Source organism: Musca autumnalis, unplaced genomic scaffold (assembly GCF_047663935.1).
Source record: "Musca autumnalis isolate F117 unplaced genomic scaffold, ASM4766393v1 scaffold_2, whole genome shotgun sequence".
Lineage (NCBI taxonomy): Eukaryota > Metazoa > Arthropoda > Insecta > Diptera > Muscidae > Musca > Musca autumnalis.
The window spans coordinates 178,466,771-178,492,516 of NW_027411755.1; the positions used below are offsets into that span (position 1 = coordinate 178,466,771).

Consider the following 25,746-nt stretch of genomic DNA (forward strand, 5'->3'; position numbering starts at 1 on the left):
CTGTCTGATATTATGAAGAAAGCCCTTAAATCACTGCAATGCAATCCCCAAACTTCCACGACTACAAGGGCAAGAAATATCCCTATCAGATCCCTTCAGATATCTAGGCGTTGTCCTAGACCCTAGGAAATTTAACGTGGCATCGTGTTCATAAAGCAACCGTTACATTACCTTTGATAAACCTTTGTAAAATGGATAGAATGGAATAAAGGATCACCATGATCGGCGTGAAACGAACTCCCAAAAGATGTCAGTCGCAACACCAATGGCAGTGGTTGAAGGGGACATCTTCAAATACTATCTACAAAGTACGTACAAAGTTCCTAGACGGAACCTTGCAAGACTAATTACGGTCCTAACTGGTGACAGGGCTATTAGTAACCATAGGAGACCTTCTAAGGTTTCTCAATTCATCAGGCTGGACACGCAAAGCGTCTACATATTTCACACAAAGACTACTGTCTTAGTTGCAGAAACGAAGAAGAGGAAGAAACGGTTGACCAACTCTTTTGCTCCTGCCCTCTACAAATGCAACGAAGATTGAAAACCTTAGGGCAGGTGTGCTCAAAATAGTTGGTATGCTAGTAGTGGTAAGACACTCTCCCCACTGCTAAGCAATGGCAAATCACGAATAAAGAAAAAATACGTGTAATTTGTTTTTACGCTACCGTAAGGAAGCAAGCGCCAATGTCTTAGGACGATCGTTCCTATACGATCTCGCTGGAACGATCGAACTAGGTGTGGGAGACCTTCTGAGGCTTTTCATTCATGAGGCTGGGCATAATTGCCAACATATTATAACGGGAAAATAATCACTATCACCGTGGCGCAATGGTAAGCACACCCACCTTACACTCAGAAGGTATACGGTTCAATTCCCAGGCCAAGCAACATCAAATGTTTAACGGTGAAAAAATACCGCTCTGTGTAAAGTTGGCGACATTTCTTCCGTATTTCAGCCAAGTAGTGTCGTAAGACACGGCGTTCGGACTCGGCAATAAAAAGTAGGTCTCATATCATTGAGCCAATATGAATCGGGGTGCACTCATTGATATTTGAGAAGTCTCCCTTGTCCCTTCTGGGATGTTTGTGGAACAATTATTATTATAGCAACTACTACCCCCTACCCGAAGTACTGGTCTTATCTATGTTTTTGAAACATACCACGATGTACAAAGTTTCGCTTACTCTCTTCGAAAGTTATCGTGCTTTGGGGTGGTTCGGTATGCTGAATAATGTGTTCAATAATTTTCTACAATTTTTGTTAGGATAGATTGTGTTTTAAACTCCAGTCCCCTAACACAATTATCGGAAGATCCAAAGAATTTGCTGGCTACGTTTTTGCCGCTGAAATAACATTGGAGAATTTATCGCTGATAAATCGGCTGACAACACCCAATAGTCGCCAGTTTTACTAAAAATTTAGCCCAATAGAATGGATAGATTTTTAATGTGCTGAAAAGGATTGCCAATGTTTTAATGGTTGCACAATAGCAAGGGTCTCACACTTCTCGGCTCGGAGAATAATTAAAAAACACTTTTGTTAAACTGTATAAAAAAATTATAGTGGTGTAGAGTACAACATTATTTAATTATTTTTGTATTTGTTTTAATGGAATTTTATGCTTCTGTGTTAATGAGCCATGTGACAATGTATTTAATTTATGAATTCCGTTTATAGTTTAGTTTCCAATTTCTCTAGACAACATTGATATAGTAAAAAAATCATTTCTTATATTTTTTGTTGAAGTTTTTCTTTGCTTTTATCTAAAAAATAAAATTCACTAGAGTTTCTTTAAAAGCTAATAAATTTTAAAATAATTGGAATGATTTCTTGTTTAGCATTCTAATGTGAGTTAGGGTTAAGGTTTATTTAACAATAAGTAGATCCCTCGGTTTTTATGACAATAACACAACCAGGTTGAAACAAAAAATATCTTTAAAATACATTGTGGCATTAAGTTTAGATTGTGGGAAATTATAGCTTAAGGGACATTTTATAACATACGATATATCGTTTATGCAAAACAATGTTTAATCAATTAGAAAAAAGGTAAAAATAGATCACTTAGGGGTAGTTTACACTATATGTAAATGTCATACGACATGAAATTTTCCATCGTTATATATTCGCTAATATTTGCAATATAGGAGATTTTCCTTACGCCATTTACTCTGTGGGCCCACACCAGCAAAAATGTAAAAAAACTACGTCTCCACATTGCCTCCGTAGGTAGATATGGAATGGCTTTTTTTTCGTGCCATATGACATTGATAGATAGTGTAAACTACCTCTTAGTAAGGAAATTCTTATAGAATCCCATCAAAATAAAATTTAAACAAGTAAAAAAGTATCAGTCGGCTTTGCCGACAGAGATATACCCTCCGCCTGTGTGAATTGAAACTTCCATCTATTGACAATATCGAATCTACGGATTACGGATTTTGTAGCCTTTTTGAAATTCGCCGACAAAAACTATATTTGGTTTGAAGCTCAAAAGTGTTGCGGAGGATGTACATGAAGAAATGGACCGATATAGTTCATTTTGGAGGTGGATCTTATTTTGGCATTCATTCCTTTTTTACCTACCAGTCATATCAGTTGGTCGCCGTATAACTAATTTTCCAAAGATTCTTTGAACAGATCCTAAACTGCGCCTAAACAAAAATGCTGAACTTTTGTTCAAGGAGGAGACCGATTTCTGAAGTAAAACTACATTTTGACAAAAAATTAGGAGATCCAAGGTTTGGTACCTGTAGGTGTTGACATAGATAGTCCATATTCAAGCCTGATCTATTTCTCGTAGAAATATTATGATGTGAAAAGTATGGACCAAATCCTTTCTGCCTTCGTGGGCAAAAATTTTCCGAATATGTTCGAACTTTTGTGGCAGAGGTACTTAATGGAATGGACCGATATGGCTCACCTTCGAACTTAAACTAAATTCCAAATTTTAGACCGAATCAGCAGATCCGTTCGAGAGTTATCGTGCTACACATTGTGCCACTTTTGTGCATTAATCTAGTTTAAGAACATTTCTCGGATCGTACGGCTGATGGTATATCTCTATCGTATATCTCTTTATACTTCTTTACATAGTGAAATCCCTTAGCCTGAAATGTATTTACATATAAGTTCCTAATCTTTAGTTTTATTTACCCCAAGTTGAGATGATTTCCTTTGCTTTGGCACCAACAGATGTGGGACAGGCTATCAAATGTCCGAACCTACAAACTCTACTTTTGTAGTTCCATTGGCACATGGAAATGGAAATTTATTAGTGAACACCATATATTGAGATCATTGTTTATTTATAAATATATGTTTTTATTGCATACAATCGACATACATTCATTCATACTTACATACATGTATGTAGAAACATACATGCATGTATGTACAAACACATTCATTTGTATGTACGCCTCTTTTTAATATCTTTGCATGAATAATTTATTTGGTTATTTCTGGCTAAAAAAAAAATAACAACAAAACAACAATTGACCTTTTCTAAATGTGATGACGACCGACGACCATCAGCTTCGAATGAAATCGAAATTAGTTGAATCACAGAACATAAACCGTAATAAAGGACGAAAGTAAAAGCACAAAAAAAACAAAAATAATGCAAAATAAAATGCTAAAAAGAATGAATAAAAATATATAAATATTTTATTCATGATGTAAATCACGTCCACTAAATTGGGTCATTGGCGTAAATGTTATTTGTAACAGTCTATTTAATGGATATTACTGAAAATAACAGCTGGGAAATATTTTCATATGTGTGTGTGTTTGTTTGGTGTTTTGCAATCTTGTGGTGAATATGTGTATTTTTCGAGGCAGTATTGGGCAAAACTTTTTTGTTAACGTGGCAGTATTATATATTTTTAAATAACTGTTTTATTTGAAAGAAATATAAACTATTTAAAGGAAATAATCTTAAAAAGGATTCCGTCTACTTTTAAAGTTGATTTAAAATATTTTTTTATTTCCATTCAGTAATATAGGGCTTGTCTTTGTGGACCTATATAAAATCGTCAGTCTGTCATTTTTCGAAAATATTCTTATCTTGAAGTACTTTTATTACGATTCAAGAAAAAACGATGCTGCTCGGGTGAAGGAGTACTTGGTAGGCACGCTTTATTTTGAGAAGTGGATCATGCAGTTTAACGACAAATACATCGAGAGCTTTGAATGTTGGACTGGGGTCCTGAAGAATAAATCTATAGAAACTAATTTGGCTGGATCTCGTGCCATTTGATGACTGAAATCCGGAAAAATTGCTTAAAAACGGTTCATTCATTTATTACGCTTGGACTGATCATTGGTTCAGTAGTCAATTGCAACGCGCTGATAAATTTGAAAAATTATCTGTAGCTCTGGATGACTGGGTTGTAAAAAAATTATCACCCTAGAATACACTCCATCTTCTGGGATTGGATCTGTGGTACCTTTGTTAAGTTATAAGGAAATAAGGGAAAAATAATCTCCCCATTAAACTGCGCACACTATCCGTATCTGTTACCTAATTACTTTGCTCGTGCCTGCAGGATGCCGTAAAATCATTACCTGCCGTAAATTCATCAGTTTGATTCATTGTGACTCCTGCAATATTTTGCCACTGCGCTGACATGTTACGAAAAAAATATGTCACTTTTCGCCATTAAAACAACCTTGCTACTGCTAGGTAACTTGCGATCCGCCGAGATGATCCTCCGGATTGAATCGGAGGAATCTCCGACCAGGGGGCATCACCTCAACAATTATGTGTTTGTTTTCGTATTCCTATTTTACCATGGGGCCGGCAAAATATTTCGGAATGCCTGCTCCGAGCACTTTTGGTCCGTACTGGGATAGGAAAGAACCCTGGGCCATAGATCTGTTCCGTGTGTGTTTGTGTTCGGATACTTTATTCACCATGGGTGCGTCAATATATCTCGGAATACCTGATGTGAGCTCTTTTTGTCAGTGCAGTAATAGAGAAACTGAACAGATACCTGGCCAGGGAGAATACGTGACACCTCCGCAATCTCCCCAACAATAAAAAAATGCATTATCTAACACACCAAGTTGTTGTTCAGCGGTCTCCGCAATGTAGGAAACAGAGCTTATAGCCCCCAGCAGCTCGCAAGGGGTGGAGGAGGACTTGCATACGTGGAATATAAGTGGGTAGTTGTAAAGTGTGAGACTGCCGGGGTAGAGTTACTGAATGTGTATATACACACGAGGAATACCTGTGCCTTGTGTTATATGCCCGACATTAGTTCACTATTGGAAGACAATAACCGTCTGGTGCTAGGGGACTTCAATGCATACCATGAGCTTTGGTATTCCGTCCTGCGTAATGACTAGAGGGGCACAGCGCTGAACGAGCAAATTGATAACTCCACATTTTGCATGGTGATTGATGCTTCTACAAGGATAAGAGGAGATTGTCACAGCTCATCAGACACCACCATTGTGACAGCCGGTCTGACTAATGACGTGCCCTTGGCTCAGACCATTATCCGATCATCGTCTCCGTAAACAGACCACTCTACTTTTCTGAACCATGGAAAAGCTGTTTGACAAGGGTTCAGAGAATTTACCAATCATCGCTTCAGGGAGCTGTCGTTCATTCCCTCAGATCCTTGGGCAGCTGAGAAATTTTTCCGGGACATCATCACTGCAGCAGCCGTCGCTAAATACCTGCTGATCAAATACCCGAGATCACACTAAATTTCCCAGAAATGATGATGAGCTTCATCGTACGAACCCTGAAGACCCAGGAGTTAGAGAACTAACTCTTGAAGTCAACAGCCTAGTAGACCAACAGAAGCGGAAAAGTGGCTAGGTCACCTTAATGCAATGCAGCTTTGGTACAGGATTAAGTAAATTGTGTGTAACGGTTAAGTCACTCCCGTATCCAGGAAAGAAGGATAATAGAACGGCTCTTACCTCCAACGGCGTGACAGTCTCCGATCCGAAGAAGATATTTTAACGGGCATTTTATAGAGCACCCCAGGAGTGATATAGCGAAGAGGAGTGTAATACGGCGTATAAGAGCCCTCCCAGCCGAGGAGGTATCACCACAATTTACGATGGGAGATGTTGCAGACGTCATCGGAAATGCGAATTCATTAAAAGCGTTGGGCCCACACGGAGATCGAAAGGTAATGCTTAAGCAACTGAATGAACCCGGGGATGAACAGGAACAAAGAAAAATTCACAGCACTACAACAGCATTACACGCCATATCCGAACATAACAGTCGTGGACTGAACCTGAACGGGCCCATCAACCAAACAGTTATTGTGGCTCTTGACCTATCGAAAGTTTTCTATACCACGCCAAGCTGTTCGAGGGTATAGAGAAAACGTCCCTCCAGCCATGTTTAAAACGTTGAATAAAAAATATGTGTGGACACGCGTCGTTTGTCGAATTCAGAAATAAGAAGTCCTACGCCAGTAATGTGAAACAGAGACTTCCCCAAAGGCGGGGTGATATCTCTGGAACTGTTTAACCTCTACCTTTCTGAAATTCCACACCCTCCAGACGGAATAGATCGTAATTCGTGAGGATGGCGTGTGATCCATTCGTCGATAACATATGTGACAGGTGAAATGTGTACATAGCTGACTTAGTACAGTCCTTCCATCAGAGGAATTTGAAAATATCCGCTGCTAAATCCACTACCACACTCTTCAACACCTGGGCGGCAGAAATGAAGCTCTCTTTGAACATATTGGTCGATGGTGACCTAATTCCGACCAATAATACCCCAAGATTTTGGGTGGTATGTTTTTTGTTTTAGTTGTCCGCACAAGCCAAAGCTCAAGTTGTTGGCCGCCGGCAGCACTTGGGGTGCTGACAAAGAAACTTTGTTGACCTCTTATAAAGCAGTAGTATGGTGTGTGGTAAGTCGTGTGATTTGCAAATGTTAGCGCTACGTATTGGAGGAATATTCAAATCTGGTAGAATGTCGCTCTGAGAACTGCAACAGGATGCCTTCTCATGACACCAGTGTGCCATTTTCATGAGGAGACGAAGTTTTTATCGGTACATCAACACAACAATATGCTTTCGATGCAGTACCGGCTTGTAACGCCGTTAGCATCCCTACCACGATCTAGTGAACATGCTTCCTCCACCCAGGCGCGCCAGCAGAGATCTTCATGATCTATAGAGGGAGGCCCAAAGATATAAACGATAACCTCTGGATAAACGAGTCTATCAGGCAGGCTTAAACAGCATTGATGCTGATGCAATTGCGCTAGCAATAAGATGGTACCGTGTGAATGCCATACTGGGAAACCGTCCCTCATCCATAATCATAAGATCCGGACGGTTCAGCCGCCTCAATTCATATTGAGCTCGAATTGATGGCACGACACCCAACACATGCCCTGCATGCTTATTGGACGACACGACTCGCTGCATTTGTTTACCTGTCCAGCTAACCCCATTTACCTGTCTCCTGATTCTTTATGGACGCAGCCAGTCCAGATTGCAGAATTTTTGAATCTGGATACAGAGGAACCTGAACCATATAACTGAATAAAAAATACGAATGAACCGATATTCCGATCTTCATCGATCAGCAAATCGTTGTCGCAGATCATCAAGCCAGCACACATAATCAGCAATCACTTTCAAATCTTCAGCTAGCCATTCTACAAGATATTGCCGACCTGTGTTCGGTTAGCCGACTCATTTTTATATATTCAGCCTTTTAGCTAAGGAGGGTTTGATATCATCAAAATTGTGCCTCATCGGAATAATGGCTTTAGACCCCAGTATATTTGAAAAAAAAATCCATTTCAGACAATTTGGAGTCGATTTAGCAATGTCCGTCTGTCGGTCTGTGTGGCTGGCTGGAGTGCACGATAACTCTCGAACGGATCAACCGATTGGCACTCGTAATATTTTGTCCAAACTTCGGAACTAGCTGTAATTTGGCATTTAAAGTTATCAGGGGCCACCACACTTTTTAAACCAAAAATTGTCAAGATAGGTCCATGTTTTGGAATAGCCCCCATAAACGGTACCTACCAATTTTCAATATTTCAAGGGTTTAAGCTAAATTTATTGACTGAACTACCTTTAACCTGACCCCTGAGATTCCCCGTAGTCATGAAACTTCTCCACCAAAAATGTTCAACATAGGTAAATTTTTTAAATAGCCACCCAATTTAGGGTATTTTTTGGGTGGAAAGCAACCTATGGAGTGTATTTTTGCCATAGGCAGGTCAAGTTCGAAGACGGGCTACATCGGCCAACGTTTTGGTATAACTCCCACATAACTGTACCTACCGATTTTGAGGATTTTAGCTATAATTTTTATCGAAACAGCTGTAATTTGACAATTAAGGTTCTTAGGGGTTTCTTCACCAAAAATTGTCAACATAGGTCCATATTTTGGAATAGCCCCCATATAACAGTACCTCCCAATTTTGGGAATTTTAAGGTTTTTATCTAAAATATTTAACAAAACTAGCTGTAATTTGACGTTTGAGGTTCTTAGGGGTCAACAAATTTCTTTACAAAATATTGTCAAAATAGGTCCATGTTTAGGTATGGTCCCCACATAGCGGTACCTCCGGATTTTCGGTATTTTTGGGGCTTTAGCTACAATTTTTAACGGAACTAGCTGTAATATGGCATTTAAAGTTCTTAGGGGCCACCACACTTTTTCAAAAAAAATTTTCAAGATAGAATTATGTTTTGGTGTAGCCCCCATATAACGGTACCTTCCAATTTTCGGTATTTTGAGGATTTTAGCTACAATTTTTAACCGAACTACCTGCAATTTGACATTAAAGGTTCTTAGTTGTCACGAAACTTCTCAGCCAAAAATTGTCAACATAGATGAGCGTTTAGGTATAGCCCCCATATAACGGTACCTCCGGATTTTCGGTTCTGCGAGGATATTAGAGTCAATTTTTAACCGAACTAGCTGTAATTTGACATTAGATGTTCTTAGTGGCCCAACAATTCTTCACCAAAAATTGTCAACATAGGCCATGTCTAGAGATAGCCCCCAAAAACGGTACCTCCGGATTTTCGATATTTTGAGGGTTTGAGTTACAATTTTTAACCGAACTAGATGTAATAATGTAATTTAAAGTTGTTAGGCGTCACAACACTTCTTCGCCAAAAATGTTTAACATAGGTCCATGTTTTGGAGTAGCCCCCATATTGCGGTACCTCCCGATGTTCGGCATTTTGAAGGTTTATGCAACATTTTTTTGACTTAACTACCCGTAACTTGACCTTTGAGATTCCCCGCTGTCATGTAACTTCTCCACCAAAAATTGTCAACATAGGTCCACATTTAGTACCTCCAGATTTTCAGTATTTTGAATGATTTAGGTACATTTTGTGATAGAGGGTTCTAGCTACTACCCGTAATGTGACATTTGGTGTTGCCTTCAGTCACGAATATTCTCCAACAAAATTATCCATATAGGTTCATGTTTCTTGGTATCACCCATACAACGGTATCACCCAATTTTAGTTGATTGTAGTATTTTTGCTTTATTTGAGTTCCCCAGTGGTCACAAAATATTTCCAAAAAGTTGTCAACGTTTTGGTATGGCCCGTAAAAGGGTAGCACCGATTTTAGTTTTAGCTACATTTTCGGGCAATATTGGATGTCCTTTGGCATACATTGACCCACGTTGTGGCATATAACGGTACCGAATTAGCTAAAATTAGGCATTTGTGGTTTCCAGTGCTCAAAAATAATCTCCACATAAAATTGTGAAAATTTATTGATTTCATAAAATTTCAGAATATTTCATGCTTGGGGGTATAAAAAAAAGTTTGCCCCGTCCGAACTTAATGGTTTTTTACTTGTTTTGAGAACTTCTGAGGATATGATATAGAAAATTATGTTCACAATCAAAGTAAAAAAATCCCCACCAAAATAAACTTAATGTTGCCAGATTTTTGGATTCTCTTTACAGGCTAGAAGGAATGAAATGATTTAACCTACAACACATAAAGGCGAACAACATGACATCGATAAAAAATTATTCTATAAAAAATTTACCTATTTAAGATTCATTTATCATTTTCAACTATTTGCGGTTTCACAATTTCGCACAATATTTTTTTTTGCATTTTTTTCATATTTTTCTTTCCTCTCATTTTTCATTTTGTTTTTGTTTGTGTTCTATTTTTTTCATGTTTAAAAAAGCTAAGCTTCTTCGGTTATTACATCGAATTAACGATAGAAGACAAAATTAAAAGGCAGCAGCGCGTAATCAAACTAAGCGTAAAACTGATAAATTGACAAGTTAACGGAAACGGAAATTAAAAATTTCTCAGTACGAAGTTTACCAGAGAACCGATGGCGAAAATGATTATGACATGGTGGGTGACAAATGCCACCGTGTGACTTGCGAGATTTTCCAGTGTGGCAAAGATTTTCACCGCACTCCAATCGCTTAAACCGGCTAGATTACGTGAGGCAGCTCGCATCAGATATGTGGTGTTGGATTTTAAGCCGGAAATGACAAAACGGCGGCCATCTAATAGGAAGAGAAGAGAATAAAAGAAAACAAGACACAACAATTACATCTTAAGTAACACACTAAGAAACCCATCCATTATGTGTGGCTGTGTGGTATTACACCTACCTCGATGAAAGAGAAAATCTCTTCGTTTGGCATAACTCCAATTGCCTGCACTATATTTCAGCTCACTGTCACTCATATACTCCACACGATAGCCCAGCGTGTTCATATTATCATCAACATTGCTATACTTCACCGAACGTATGTCCAGCTCAAAGCCATCGGTAAATGTTCGTTTCAATTGAAAACGTGACGGTCCAGCCGGTTTTTGTCCTTTACTCAGTTTAATGACACGTTCCAGTGTACCCAGCGGGTTGGCTACCTTACACTTGTAATCACCCAAATGCGTATCATTTAACACGTGTATCTGTAGCGTTGAACTGTAGTCGCCATAGAAAAGACGATAGTTGCTGCCACGTATCGATTGACCATTATGTAGCCAGGCAAATGATGGTGGTGGTTCACCCATAGCTTCGCATGATATATTCGTTACGCCACCAATGTAGGCATATTGTTGCAATGATGTACTGTTATCGAACCAATAGGGTTTATCTGAAATAATTCACAAAAAAATTGGGAGCTATTAGAATTGGATGGAGAAAGTGGTGGTGGTTGTCATGGTGTTGGTATAACAAATTGGATAATAAAAGCAAAATGTGAAAGAATCATTAATAACAGTTTGCAGCTTTCATTGTTATAATGGCATATCCCAACGAAGAGGGAATGGTGGAGGGAGGTTTTAATAGCTTTGGATTTGGTAAGTAGATTGTACGCAATTTAATATGAAGTTTAATATTGTTTAAAACCAATCGCCTAATGACAATATATTTGAGATGTAATGCTTTAACGTTTAATAAATGGTAACCAATCTATACAATGAAGGGTATAATAATGGGTCATTCAAAAACAAAATATAAAAGCTGTAGCTCCATGTTAATCGGAGTTTTATGTTGAATCCCTACTTTTATGTGTGTGCTAGGTTCCAATCTTCCTATATTTAATGTGTGTTTTCAGGGGATAACAGGACCTCGAACTTATGGTTTAGGTAATACTGTTCTGCTCCGAACTAAAGAAATTATTTGTGATATGACCTGCTACGGACCACAATATTATGATCACCTTCCCAATCACCGTGGAAACCTTCTAGTTTCCCGCGAACACAAAAGTAAGTTGGAAATAACGACTCACCTCAGAATCCGATATCAAGAGCCAAAATAAGGCGGCCGAAATGAGCAAGAACCTTGCAAAGCTCACAAAGCAACTGTCAGGACCACGATGGCCAAGTTCGGCTTGAAGAAAGCGCAAACAAACAAAAACAAATTCGGCCGGGCCGAACTTGTTATATCATCCACCAAGAGTTATATTGAAGTAAAATCGTGAATACCAATTTTCAGCAATTTCAGTAAAACAATGTGGCTAACCTTTAAAATACCGAACTTCGGGAGGTACCGTTCTATAGTGGGCTATATAAAAATGTCGATCTATACCTACAAATTTCTGGCGGAAAGTTTTTAGACTCAAAGAAGACTAAATACCAAATTTTCGATATTAAGGTAAGATAATGTGGCTAAAACTATAAAAATACGGAAAATCAAGAGGTACGCTTATTTAGGGGACATATGAAGACGTGGACCTATACTGATAATTCCTTTCTGGGTTATTTTATAACTCCATTGAAGAATAAATAACAAATATCAGTCTTTCGGTGGGATATTGAAGTCACGACCTTCAGAATTACCAAAATCGGGAGGTATCGTTCTATGGGGGCTATATCGAAACGTGGACCTATACTGACTAATTTCAACCGGAAAGGTTTTTACCTCCAACCTAGACTAAATACCAAAATTCAGCCATTTCGGTAGGTTATTGCGGCCACAACCTTCAAAATACCGAAAATCGGAAGGTACCGTTCTATGGGGGCTATATGAAGGAGTGGATCCATACCGACAAATTTCTGGATGAAAGTTTTATAACCTCAACGAAGCCTGAATACCAAATTTCAGCCATTTCGGAGGAATATTGATGCCACAGCCTGATAGGCTCGTTGGACTAGAGGTTCTCGTTTATACCTTTGGATCTCTCTCTCCAGATCATGAAGATATATCCTGACGTGCCTGTGAAGGGGAAGCCTGTCCATTAAATCGTGACAGGTATGCTCACGGCGATAACACCCGAGCTGATGCTGCATCGACAACATCCTATTGTACTGATAAACCTTCGTCTCGTCATTTTGATGGTCCACTTGTGTCATGAGAAGGCACCCTGTTGCAATCCTAATGACGGCATTCTGGCAGGTTTGAATATTCTAACCACAGACTGGCCTATTGCTTTGTAAGAGACCAAGAAGGTTTCTTTGTCAGCATCCCAAGAGCTGTCGGCCAACGACTTGAGGACTTTGTTCCAACTTCTGATCCTGTCGCAAATAACTGTGGCTTTTGGGAACGACTTAAAGATGCTATCGAACGTTACTCCCAATATTCTGGGGTAGTTAGTGGCCGGAATCAGTACACCATCGACCAACATTTTCAGTGGGAACCTCATTTCAGCCATCCAAGTGGTGAACAGTGTGGCAGTGGATTTAGTGCCGTATATTTTCATATTCCTCAGATAGCAATGTAGACATTTAACCTATCACATATGTATGTCATCGACGATAGGACCCGACTTCAGGATCGTACAATCATCCGCATACATTATGATATCTATGCCGTCTGGAGTGTGTGGAATTTCAGAACGGTAAAGGTTAAACAATTCCGGAGGTATAAACCCGCCTTGGGAAGCCCTCCTCCTAAAAATTAACGATGTAATGCTAGGGGACTTGAAGGACTTGAAGCTCATGATGAGCTTTGGCATTCTGTCACAGACAATGACCGGTGGGGTACCGCGCTGACCTAACATCGTCTCCCTTAACAGACCACCCGATTTCATAACCTCTGACTGCCGTACCATGGAAAAGCTGATTGGCAAGGCAATCACAGTTTCAGAGAGCTGTACATTCTCTCAGATTCTTGGGTAGCTGAGAAAAGTTTCGCAGACATTTTTACAGCTGCAACCGCCCGATACGTACATGTTGGTCAAATACGCGAAATCAGTCCAAATTTTCCAGTAAAGACGACGGGACTAGCAAATGAGAGTGATGAGCTTCGTCGTACGAACCCTGAAGATCCAAGAGTTTAAAACTTACTCTAAGTCAACAGGCTAGTAAGCGAGCATAAGTGGAAAAAGTAGCTAGACCCCCTAGTACTGGATTAAGTATTGTGGGCAACGGTTAAATCACTCTCGAATCCGAGAAAGATAGATGACAAAACGACTGTTACTTTCAACGGCGAGACCGTAACTGACCCAAAGGGGTGCGCATTTTATTTTAACCGGTCGTTTATAGAGCACCTCGAGATGGATAGAGTAAAGAGGAGTGTGCTATGCCGAGCCCTCCCAGCCGACGAGATACCACCACAATTTACGATGGGCGATGTTGCAGACGTCATCCGAAACGTGAAATCATCCAAGGAGGAATATCAATGGTAATGCTCATGCAACTGGATGAACTCGGAGTTGAGTATTTAAGAAGTGTCCTCAACCTGTCGTTAGCCACCCATATTATACCAGAAGCCTGGAAAGTTGGCAGGATGTTCTCGCTACTGAAGCCCCGCAAGTATGTCAGCAAAGGTGAATCGTATTTCCTTCCTGTTACCAGTAGCAAAGATTCTAGAGGCACTACTCCTCCCAATGATGAGAAGGAGTTTCAAGTTGCCCAACATGGATGGGTGGATTGCGGAAAATGCACGCAGTCAGTTCAGATTGTAGAATTTTTGAGTCTTGGTACAGTGGAATCTTAACCAAATAACTGAAAAATATATATAAACGAACACATTTGCGTTGCTACAGCAATAAAAACCATTTCTATATGCTAGAGATTAGACAGCCATCTATATTGAACATTTTGGTTTTCAAGCGCATCTGTACAAAATATTATGTGCTTGAAATTGTGAATGCAGGGCATCCGTAAAGGACGACGAAAAGCTCGATCAACTGTCGCAAACATCAGAACCTAGATCAGTGAAAACGAATTTTTAACATAAGGGATTTTTCAAGAGGATATAATTTCTAAACTGATAAAATTTTGATCCGACCTCTCCTTTCACAAAAAAAAAAAAAAAAAAAAAAAAAAACAAGTAAAAAAGTATCAGTCGGCTTTGCCGACAGAGATATACCCTCAGCTTGTGTATATTGTAACAATTTCGCAAAAAACGTATGTATTTAGGGGGTTTTAAACATTTTGGGCATTTGAACCGAAAAAAATGTTGATTAGGATTAAAGATCAAAAGGAGAAACTAAAAGGAATGGATCTACATTGACCATTATGGAAGTGGATCTCCAGCCATTACATATGGTGCCATAGGGGGTTTTCCAACCTTTGGGCTGTTTGCTCAAGAAGTATGGACTTACCCCTGAAAAAACTTTTACCATCGTAAGTGAGGCAGCGAATGCAAGTTGCTTCAACAAAAATCAAAGTGATCGATAGCAGGTCTTAAAGTGAACTTATCCGAAATTTTGTGTGGGAGGTACCGGATGGAGTGGACAGATATAGTCCATATTTGAACCTGATTTATATCTAGTAGTTTTGAACTTTTGTGGGGGAGGTACCTGAAGGAGTGGACCGATATGGCTTATCTTGGAACTTAAAATATGTTTGGACAAAATATTACTAAGGCCAAACGTCGGACCTAATCGGAAGATCCGTTCGAGGGTTATCTTACACTCCAACCACCTTACGCGGTGTCATTGGGAGTTTTTGCAACATTCAGGCTATTTTCTCAGGAAGTATGGACTTGCCCCTGATGAAACTGATACCGTCGTATGGGGGGCAGTGAATTAAAGTTGCCAAAACAAAAATCAAAGCGATTCGAGAGATGGCCCTAAACTGAACTTTTTCGAAATTTTGTGTGGGAGGTACCCGAAGAAGTGGACCGAATAAGTCCATATTGAAACTTTACCTAAGTCTGGTACACATTTTACGATGGGCAATGTATGGACCAAATCGGTTACACCCTTGAAGAGTTATCGTGCGCACAAGTTTTGCGTCAATTTTTGAACCTTTGTGGGAAGGAGTGGTCCTATATGGCCCATCTTCGAACTGAAATCAAATCTGGACAAAATATTTTGATACCCAAAATTTGAACCGAATCGATTGATCCGTTGGAGAGTTATCGTGCGCACCAGCCAGCCAGACAGACCGACAGACAGACAGACGAACGGACATTGCTAGATCTACTCAAAATTGTCTGAAACGGATATCGTACATACTTGGGGTCTAAAACCATTATTTCGATCAGGCACATTTTGGTCGTATCAAAGTGTAAATACCCTCTTTAGCCTAAAGGCTGAGGGTATAAAAAGTAGTTTTTAGAGTACACCTGACCTACTCTGGCTTAAAAGAATGTCTATATGAATATGTAACGATTTTCATTACATGTCTTCTGAATGTAACATAAGTCCATGCTTCCTGACAATATGGCTCGAAGGCTTTAAAAATCCTGCGGAGTGTGACCAATTAAAATGTTTTATGGGCGCCATAACTGTCGAAACGAGCGACTCACATTAGTCCAATGTTTACATCGTACTATTTATTCAAACTTGCTACGATAACTCTCGAACGGATCAAACAATTAGATGAGGTTCCAATATGGACTCAATCGGTCCACTCCTTTGAGTACCTTCCACACAAAATTTTGGATGAGTTCACTTTAAGACCTATTGTTTTGTTATATTGTATTCACGGTCCCCCATACCACGGTACAAGTTTCATCAGGGGCAAGTCCACACTTCCTGAAAAAATAGCCCCAAAGTTGCAAAACAACCCTATGACACCGTGTGAGGTGGTTGGAGCGCAAGATAACTCTCTTGAAGGGAGTGGCCGAATTGGTCCTTCCTTTACACATCCCAATATATCTACCATATATAGATCAGGTTCGAATATGGACTATATTTGTCCACACCTTCGCGTACCTCCCACACAAAATTTCGGTTAGATTCACTTTAAGACCTGCTCTCGAATCACTTTGATTTTTGTTGAAGCAACTTGCATTCGCAAGTCCATACTTCTTGAGAAAACAGCCCGAAAGATGTAAAAACCCCTATAGCACCATATGTAGTGGCTGGAAAGCACGATAACTCTCGAACTGATCAGCCGATTTGGTCTAAAATTTGGCCTTCGTTATATTTTGTCCAAACTTAGTTAATACTGGTCCACAACTTCCGGCACTTTCCCCCAATATTTAAGAAATGTCATTAAAATGTATGCACGATATCTCTTGAACCGGCAACCAATTTGGTCCAAACTTTGGATCTCCTAATATTTTGTCCAAATCAAGTTTAACTTCTAAAGTGGCCCATATCGGTCCTCTCCTTAGGTTACCTCCCCCTCAAAAGTTCAACATTTGTGCCTAAGTGCAGTTTAGGATCTGTTCGAACTTCGATGATCCTTTGGAAATATATACCGCTGCTGTTCGCTGTGGTCCTGTTTACAGCGATATTATGGTTCCACGGACAAGTCCATGCTTCGTGGCATACTAGTCCAAAAGTTATCCGACGACCCACTGAAATGACTAGTGGGCGCGAAATCTATCGAAAAGATATTTGGGAATCATATCTTTTCGATAGATAAGATCCACTTCCATAATGCATTATGTCGGTCCATTCCTTTAAGTACCTCCTCCGCAACACTTTTGAACTCTGTCGGAAAAGCCAACTGATACTTCTTACTTGTTCCATTTACTTCTTACATAAAAGTTCCATACTTCTGCGTTTAAATCAATTTTAATGCCACTTCTCGGATCGTGTTGAAATTTTAATATAGGGTAGCAGTTCATGTGATCGGCCCTAATGTAAGGGCCCCAAAATGTGCCTATATTGAATTTTTTATTTTCAACATAAAAAAACCGAAACAAATAAAGACAATATGTCGAATGTGTCATCAACAATCACCATTTAAACAACCAACCAACCCACTTCCGTTTCCTTTTCTTCTGACCAACCGACCATGTTTCATTTTATGTCATATCCATTCATTGCATTGCATGTCCAGAACGCAGCTCTAGCATTCTTAAATTTGTCATTCTCTGTTATGTCGGCATCATTGTTTCTATTGTGGTTTCTGGTACTTCAACCAAATATTATCCTTTGGGCATTTAGTACGAATAGGTTTGTTCGAATGGAGTTCCATTTATGTGGAGCTTTGTGGCGAGCTTGGTTTGCAGGATTTGTACGTCGTGTATGCCACCACACCAGTGTGTCAGTGGGTTTTGTAGTTCCTACAATCTTTTTTTATTCATTCGTTCGTTTGTTCTCCTTTAGATTATATTTCCGTTTCTATTCAATGGACTCAAGCCCAAGTGTCTGGTTGTGATGTTGTTGGCAAGTTCCTGGTTGCAGCTTTAGTTTTTCTTTGTCTTAACAAAGAAAGGGGATGATGGGAGGGTTGGCTGGTTAGCTGATGGTGATGGTCTGCTATCTTGTTCTTGTACTGCCTTGCAGTGCAAATGTTTTGTTTAATTTTCAAAGTGCATCTTAATGAAGTTTTCTCCTTGCGGACATGTATTTTAAAATGAATTTTGTTTGGTTTCTCTGGCAAATGCTTCGACTTCTTTTTCTACTTCTTCTCCGATTACAAACGGCATCTTCTATAGACCAAAATTCATTACCACTCCCCAGAGTAACCAAAGTGTTGTCAGTGCCTTGTGGTTGCTTACTAATCTTAAAGTTTAGTTTGCACTTTGTTTTGTTATTTCCGCTCTAAATGGGGGCTTTCTTCTTCTTCTTACTTTTATTGTAATAAAAAAGTCTAATTCAAATTTTATTTCAAAATGATTTCTAGTGAATCCAAAAGAATTCTGATTTCAATTTAAATTAGTAATATCAAAGAAACCCGCAGGATACTCGTCGGAATTTTAAGGAAAAATTCAAAAAAACTTTTATAGATGAGCGGATGGTCATCTTTATACCTTTATAGACGAACTGTGTAGGTCGTCTCTATAGATGAGCTGAAGGTCGTCTCTATAGACGAGCTGAAAGTCGTCTCTATATACCCTCTGCGAAAGTCGTCTTTATAGACGAGCTGAAAGTCGTCTCTATACACCATCTGTGAAAGTCGTGTCTATAGACGAGCTGTGAAAGTCGTCTTTATAGACGAGCTGTGAAAGTTGTCTTTATAGACGAACTGTGAAGATCGTCTTTATAGACGAGATGGCTGTGAAGGTCGTCTTTATTGACGAGCTGGCTGTGAAGGTCGTCTTTATAGACGAGCTGGCCGTGAAGGTTGTCTTTATAGACGAGCTGGCTGTGAAGGTCGTCTTTATCGACGAGTTGGCTGTGAAGGTCGTCTTTATAGACGAGCTGGCTGTAAAGGTCGTCCTTATTGACGAGCTGGCTGTGAAGGTCGTCTTTATAGGCGAGCTGTGAATGTCGTCTTTATAGACGAGCTGTGAAAGTTGTCTTTATTGACGAGCTGGTAAAGTCGTCTTTAAAGACGAGGTGTGAAGGTCGTCTTTATAGGCGAGCTGTGAAGGTCGTCTTTATAGGCGAGCTGTGAAGGTCGTCTTTATAGAAGAGCTGTGAAGGTCGTCTTTATAGAAGAGCTGTGAATGTCGTCTTTATAGACGAGCTGTGAAGGTCGTCTTTGTAGACGAACTGTGAATGGTAGGGTTTTATAGATGAGCTGTAAAAGTCGTCTTATAGACCAGAGGTGAATGTCGTCTTTATAGACAAGAGAGTTTCTGTAGACAAGCTGAAGGGGGTCTATATAGACTAGCTGTTCTTCAGAACGGGTCTATAGAAGCACTCTTTGTTTCTGTAAAGGACTATAGAATCACCCTTTGCTACAGTAAGGATCTCTAGAAGCACCATTTGCTTCAGTAGGGGTCTATAGAACACCCTTTGTTTCAGTAAGGGTCAATAGAAGCAACCTTTGCTTCAGTAAGAGTCTATAGAACACCCTTTGTTTCAGTAAGTGTCCATCAAAGCAGCCTTTGTTTCAGTAAGTGTCTATCAAAGCACTCTTTGTTTCAGTAAGGATCTATAGAAGCACCTTTTGTTTCAGTAAGGGTCTATAGAAGCACCCTTTGTTTAAGTAGGGGTCTATAGAAGCACCCTTTGTTTCAGTAAGGGTCTATAGAAGCACCCTTTGTTTCAGTAGGGGTCTATAGAAGCACCCTTTGTTTCAGTAAGGGTCTATAGAAGCACCCTTTGTTTCAGTGAGGGTCTGTAGAATAACCCTTTGTTTCAGTAGGCGTCTGTAGAATAACCCTTTGTTTCAGTGAGGGTCTGTAGAATAACCCTTTGTTTCAGTAATGGTCTATAGAAGCACCCTTTGTTTCAGTGAGGGTCTATAGAAGCACCCTTTGTTTCAGTAAGGGTCTATAGATGCACGGTGTGTTTCAGTAAAGGTCAATAGAAGCAACCCTTGCTTCAGTAAGGGTCAATAGAAGCAACCTTTGTTTCAGTAAGGGTCTATAGAAGCACCCTTTGTTTCAGTAAGCATCTATAGAAGCAACCTTTGTTCCAGTAAGGGTCTATAGAAGCACCGTTTGTTTCAGTAAGGATATATAGAACCGCCTTTTGATTCAGTAAGAGTCTATAGAACACCCTTTGTTTCAGTAAGTGTCCATCAAAGCAGCCTTTGTTTCAGTAAGTGTCTATCAAAGCACTCTTTGTTTCAGTAAGGATCTATAGAAGCACCTTTTGTTTCAGTAAGAGTCTATAGAAACACCCTTTGATTCAGCAAGGGTCTATAGAAGCACCCTTTGTTTCAGTAAAGGCCAATAGTAGCACCTTTTGTTTCAGTGAGGGTCTGTAGAATAACCCTTTGTTTCAGTAATGGTCTATAGAAGCACGGTGTGTTTCAGTAAAGGTCAATAGAAGCAACCATTGCTTCAGTAAGGGTCAATAGAAGCAACCTTTGTTTCAGTAAGGGTCTATAGAAGCACCCTTTGCTACAGTAAGGATCTCTAGAAGCACCATTTGCTTCAGTAGGGGTCTATAGAACACCCTTTGTTTCAGTAAGGGTCAATAGAAGCAACCTTTGCTTCAGTAAGAGTCTATAGAACACCCTTTGTTTCAGTAAGTGTCCATCAAAGCAGCCTTTGTTTCAGTAAGTGTCTATCAAAGCACTCTTTGTTTCAGTAAGGATCTATAGAAGCACCTTTTGTTTCAGTAAGAGTCTATAGAAACACCCTTTGATTCAGCAAGGGTCTATAGTAGCACATTTTGTTTCAGTGAGGGTCTGTGGAATAACCCTTTGTTTCAGTAATGGTCTATAGAAGCACCCTTTGTTTCAGTGAGGGTCTGTAGAATAACCCTTTGTTTCAGTAGGCGTCTGTAGAATAACCCTTTGTTTCAGTGAGGGTCTGTAGAATAACCCTTTGTTTCAGTAATGGTCTATAGAAGCACCCTTTGTTTCAGTGAGGGTCTATAGAAGCACCCTTTGTTTCAGTAAGGGTCTATAGATGCACGGTGTGTTTCAGTAAAGGTCAATAGAAGCAACCCTTGCTTCAGTAAGGGTCAATAGAAGCAACCTTTGTTTCAGTAAGGGTCTATAGAAGCACCCTTTGTTTCAGTAAGCATCTATAGAAGCAACCTTTGTTCCAGTAAGGGTCTATAGAAGCACCGTTTGTTTCAGTAAGGATATATAGAACCACCTTTTGATTCAGTAAGGGTCTATAGAAGCACCCTTTGTTTCAGTAAGGATCTATAGAAGCACCCTTTGTTTCAGTAAGGATCTATAGAAGCACCCTTTGTTTCAGTAAGGATCTATAGAAGCACCCTTTGTTTTAGTAAGGGTCAATAGAAGCAACCTTTGTTTCAGTAAGGGCCCTTTGTTTCAGTAAGGGTCCATAGAAGCACCATTTGTTACAGTAAGGGTCTATAGAAGCACCCTTTGTTTCAGTAAGGGTATATAGAACCACTCTTTGTTTCAGTAAGAGTCTATAGAAGCACCCTTTGTTTCAGTAAGTGTCTATAGACGCACTCTTTGTATCCGTAGGAATCTATAGAAGCACCGTTTGTTCCAGTAAGGGTCTATAGAAGCACTCTTTGTTTCTGTAAGGGGCTATAGAAGCACCCTTTTATTCAGTAAGTGTCTATAGAAGCACCCTTTGTTTCAGTAAGGATCTATAGAAGCAACCTTTTTTTTTGTAAGGGTCAATAGAAGCAATCTTTGTTTCAGTAAGGGGCGATAGTAGCACCCTTTGATTCAGTAAGGGTCTATAGAAGCAACCCTTGCTTCAGTAAGGGTCAATAGTAGCACCCTTGTTTCAGTAAGAGTCTAAAAAAGCAACCCCTGTGTCAGTAAGGGTCAATAGTAGCACCCTTGTGTCAGTAAGGGTCAATAGTAGCACCCTTGTTTCAGTAAGAGTCTAAAAAAGCAACCCTTGTGTCAGTAAGGGTATATAGAAGCACCCTTTGTTTCAGTAAGGGTCTATAGAAGCTCCCTTTGTTTCAGTAAGGGTCTATAGAAGCACCGTTTGTTCCAGTAGGGGTCTATAGAAGCACTCTTTGATTCAGTAAAGGTCTATAGAAGCACCCTTTGTTTCAGTAAGGATCTATAGAAGCACCCTTTGTTTCAGTAAGGATCTATAGAAGCACCCTTTGTTTTAGTAAGTTTCAATAGAGGCAACCTTTGTTTCAGTAAGGGCCCTTTGTTTCAGTAAGGGTCCATAGAAGCATCCTTTGTTACAGTAAGGGTCTATAGAAGCACCCTTTGTTTAAGTAAGGGTGTATAGAAGCACTCTTTGTTTCAGTAAGGGTCTATAGAAGCATCCTTTGTTTCAGTAAGTGTCTATAGACGCACTGTTTGTATCCGTAGGAATCTATAGAAGCACCGTTTGTTCCAGTAAGGGTCTATAGAAGCACTCTTTGTTTCTGTAAGGGGCTATAGAAGCACCCTTTTATTCAGTAAGTGTCTATAGAAACACCCTTTGTTTCAGTAAGGATCTTTAGAAGCACCCTTTGTTTTAGTAAGGGTCAATAGAAGCAACCTTTGTTTCTGTAAGGGGCAATAGTAGCACCCTTTGATTCAGTAAGGGTCTATAGAAGCAACCCTTGCTTCAGTAAGGGGCAATAGTAAAACCCTTGTTTCAGTAAGAGTCTAAAAAGCAACCCTTGTGACAGTAAGGATATATAGAAGCACCCTTTGTTTCAGTAAGGGTCTATAGAAGCTCCCTTTGTTTCAGTAAAGGCCTGCGTACATAAGCTGCCTTGCCTGCTTAACTTGCTTACTTCTGATAAAAGAATAAAAAAGAAAAGGGCAACCCAGTTCGAAATTTCCTTGGCCTTCTTTATTCTTTTATTTTTATTATGTCAAAAATGAAGCAGAAAAGCAAGGCAATCAGGCAGAGTAGCTTATGTACGCAGGCCTTCTGGGTCTATAGAAGCACTCTTTGTTTCAGTAAGGGTCTATAGAAGCACCCTTTGTTTCAGTAAGTGTCTATAGACGCACTGTTTGTATCCGTAGGAATCTATAGAAGCACCGTTTGTTCCAGTAAGGGTCTATAGAAGCTCTCTTTGTTTCTGTAAGGGGCTATAGAAGCACCCTTTTATTCAGTAAGTGTCTATAGAAACACCCTTTGTTTCAGTAAGGATCTATAGAAGCACCCTTTGTTTTAGTAAGGGTCAATAGAAGCAACCTTTGTTTCAGTAAGGGACCTTTGTTTCAGTAAGGGCCTATAGAAGCACCCTTTGCTTCAGTAAGGGTTCATAGAAGCACCCTTTGCTTCAGTAAGGGTCCATAGAAGCACCCTTTGCTTCAGTAAGGGTCCATAGAAGCACCCTTTGTTACAGTAAGGGTCTATAGAAGCACCCTTTGTTTCAGTAAGGGTATATAGAAGCACCCTTTGTTACAGTAAGGGTCTATAGAAGCTCCCTTTGTTTCAGTAAGGGTCTATAGAAGCACCGTTTGTTCCAGTAGGGGTCTATAGAAGCACTCTTTGATTCAGTAAAGGTCTATAGAAGCACCCTTTGTTTCAGTAAGGATCTATAGAAGCACCCTTTGTTTCAGTAAGGATCTATAGAAGCACCCTTTGTTTTAGTAAGTTTCAATAGAGGCAACCTTTGTTTCAGTAAGGGCCCTTTGTTTCAGTAAGGGTCCATAGAAGCATCCTTTGTTACAGTAAGGGTCTATAGAAGCACCCTTTGTTTAAGTAAGGGTGTATAGAAGCACTCTTTGTTTCAGTAAGGGTCTATAGAAGCATCCTTTGTTTCAGTAAGTGTCTATAGACGCACTGTTTGTATCCGTAGGAATCTATAGAAGCACCGTTTGTTCCAGTAAGGGTCTATAGAAGCACTCTTTGTTTCTGTAAGGGGCTATAGAAGCACCCTTTTATTCAGTAAGTGTCTATAGAAGCAACCTTTGTTTCTGTAAGGGGCAATAGTAGCACCCTTTGTTTTAGTAAGGGTCAATAGAAGCAACCTTTGTTTCTGTAAGGGGCAATAGTAGCACCCTTTGATTCAGTAAGGGTCTTTAGAAGCAACCCTTGCTTCAGTAAGGGGCAATAGTAAAACCCTTGTTTCAGTAAGAGTCTAAAAAGCAACCCTTGTGACAGTAAGGATATATAGAAGCACCCTTTGTTTCAGTAAGGGTCTATAGAAGCTCCCTTTGTTTCAGTAAGGGTCTATAGAAGCACTCTTTGTTTCAGTAAGGGTCTATAGAAGCACCCTTTGTTTCAGTAAGTGTCTATAGACGCACTGTTTGTATCCGTAGGAATCTATAGAAGCACCGTTTGTTCCAGTAAGGGTCTATAGAAGCTCTCTTTGTTTCTGTAAGGGGCTATAGAAGCACCCTTTTATTCAGTAAGTGTCTATAGAAACACCCTTTGTTTCAGTAAGGATCTATAGAAGCACCCTTTGTTTTAGTAAGGGTCAATAGAAGCAACCTTTGTTTCAGTAAGGGACCTTTGTTTCAGTAAGGGTCTATAGAAGCACCCTTTGCTTCAGTAAGGGTCCATAGAAGCACCCTTTGTTACAGTAAGGGTCTATAGAAGCACCCTTTGTTTCAGTAAGGGTATATAGAAGCACCCTTTGTTACAGTATGGGTCTATAGAAGCACCCATTGTTTCAGTAAGGGTCTACAGAAGCACCCTTTATTTCAGCAAGGATCTATAGAAGCACCCTTTGTTTCAGCAAGGATCTATAGAAACACCCTTTGTTTCAGCAAGGATCTATAGAAGCACCTTTTTTTTAGCAAGGATCTATAGAAGCACCCTTTGTTTCAGCAAGGATCTATAGAAGCACCCTTTGTTTCAGCAAGGATCTATAGAAGCACCCTTTGTTTCAGTGAGGGTCTACAGAAGCACCCTTTGTTACAGTATGGGTCTATAGAAGCACCCTTTGTTTCAGTAAGGGTCTACAGAAGCACCCTTTGTTTCAGTAAGGGTCTACAGAAGCACCCTTTGTTTCAGCAAGGATCTATAGAAGCACCCTTTGTTTCAGTGAGGGTCTACAGAAACACCCTTTGTTTCAGTAAGGGTCTATAGAAGCACCGTTTGTTTCTGTAAGGGTATATAGAAACAACCTTTGCTTTAGTAAGGGTCTATAGAAGCACCATTCAGCTCTTTAAAGGCTAGCTGAAGGGAGTCTTTACAGATAAGCTGAAGAGAACTTTTATAGAAAAAACTAAAGGAAGTTAAGCGGTCTAAAGGGCGTTTTTAAGACGAGCAAGGAAGTTTTCACAGAGGAGCCGAAGGGAGTTTCTATAGACGAGCCGAATCAAGTCTTTATAGACGAGCCGAGTAGAGTCTTTATAGACGACCTCATGGGAGTTTGGGGTAGGACTTGTTTTTTGCAGGGGTTTGCCAACTATCATTAACTTAATTATCTTATGATTCAATAATGATTTCCTTTAAATTTTATGCAATCTATTTTCTAAATACTTTTTCACATTAAACACCCAAAGGGTTATTTCTTTATATAATCCCATTTGAAATAATAACAACAACAACTAAATACTATAATTGCACTGCAATGCAAACGGAAATTGTTTATTATATCTATATAATCAATATCTAAATAGACAACAGATTACAAATATAAATTTGTCAATATTCCTTCAGAAGAGAGAGTGAGTGAGGGATTTGAGTTATTCAGGATAAAGTCGAAATAAATCTCAGCAAATAACTTACACAGCTTTAAAGCGCA

General features: G+C 39.6%; 2 protein-coding genes across 2 annotated transcripts in view; one reads left to right on the forward strand and one right to left on the reverse strand.

The window, feature by feature from the left end:
- Window positions 1–25,746, forward strand: part of LOC141393216 (neural cell adhesion molecule 1-like) — a 280,193-nt gene that overhangs the window by 48,073 nt on the left and 206,374 nt on the right. The gene's annotated exons all lie outside the window — the stretch shown is intronic.
- LOC141395048 (uncharacterized) overlaps window positions 10,096–25,746 on the reverse strand; it is a 77,800-nt gene continuing 62,149 nt past the window's right edge. The window contains exons 6-7 of the mRNA XM_073970428.1: window positions 10,627–11,115; window positions 10,096–10,518 (exon numbers count right to left, since the gene is read on the reverse strand). Coding sequence (XP_073826529.1) covers window positions 10,301–10,518; window positions 10,627–11,115 — 707 coding nt within the window. The 3' untranslated portion in view covers window positions 10,096–10,300. The remainder of the gene's footprint in view (window positions 10,519–10,626; window positions 11,116–25,746) is intronic.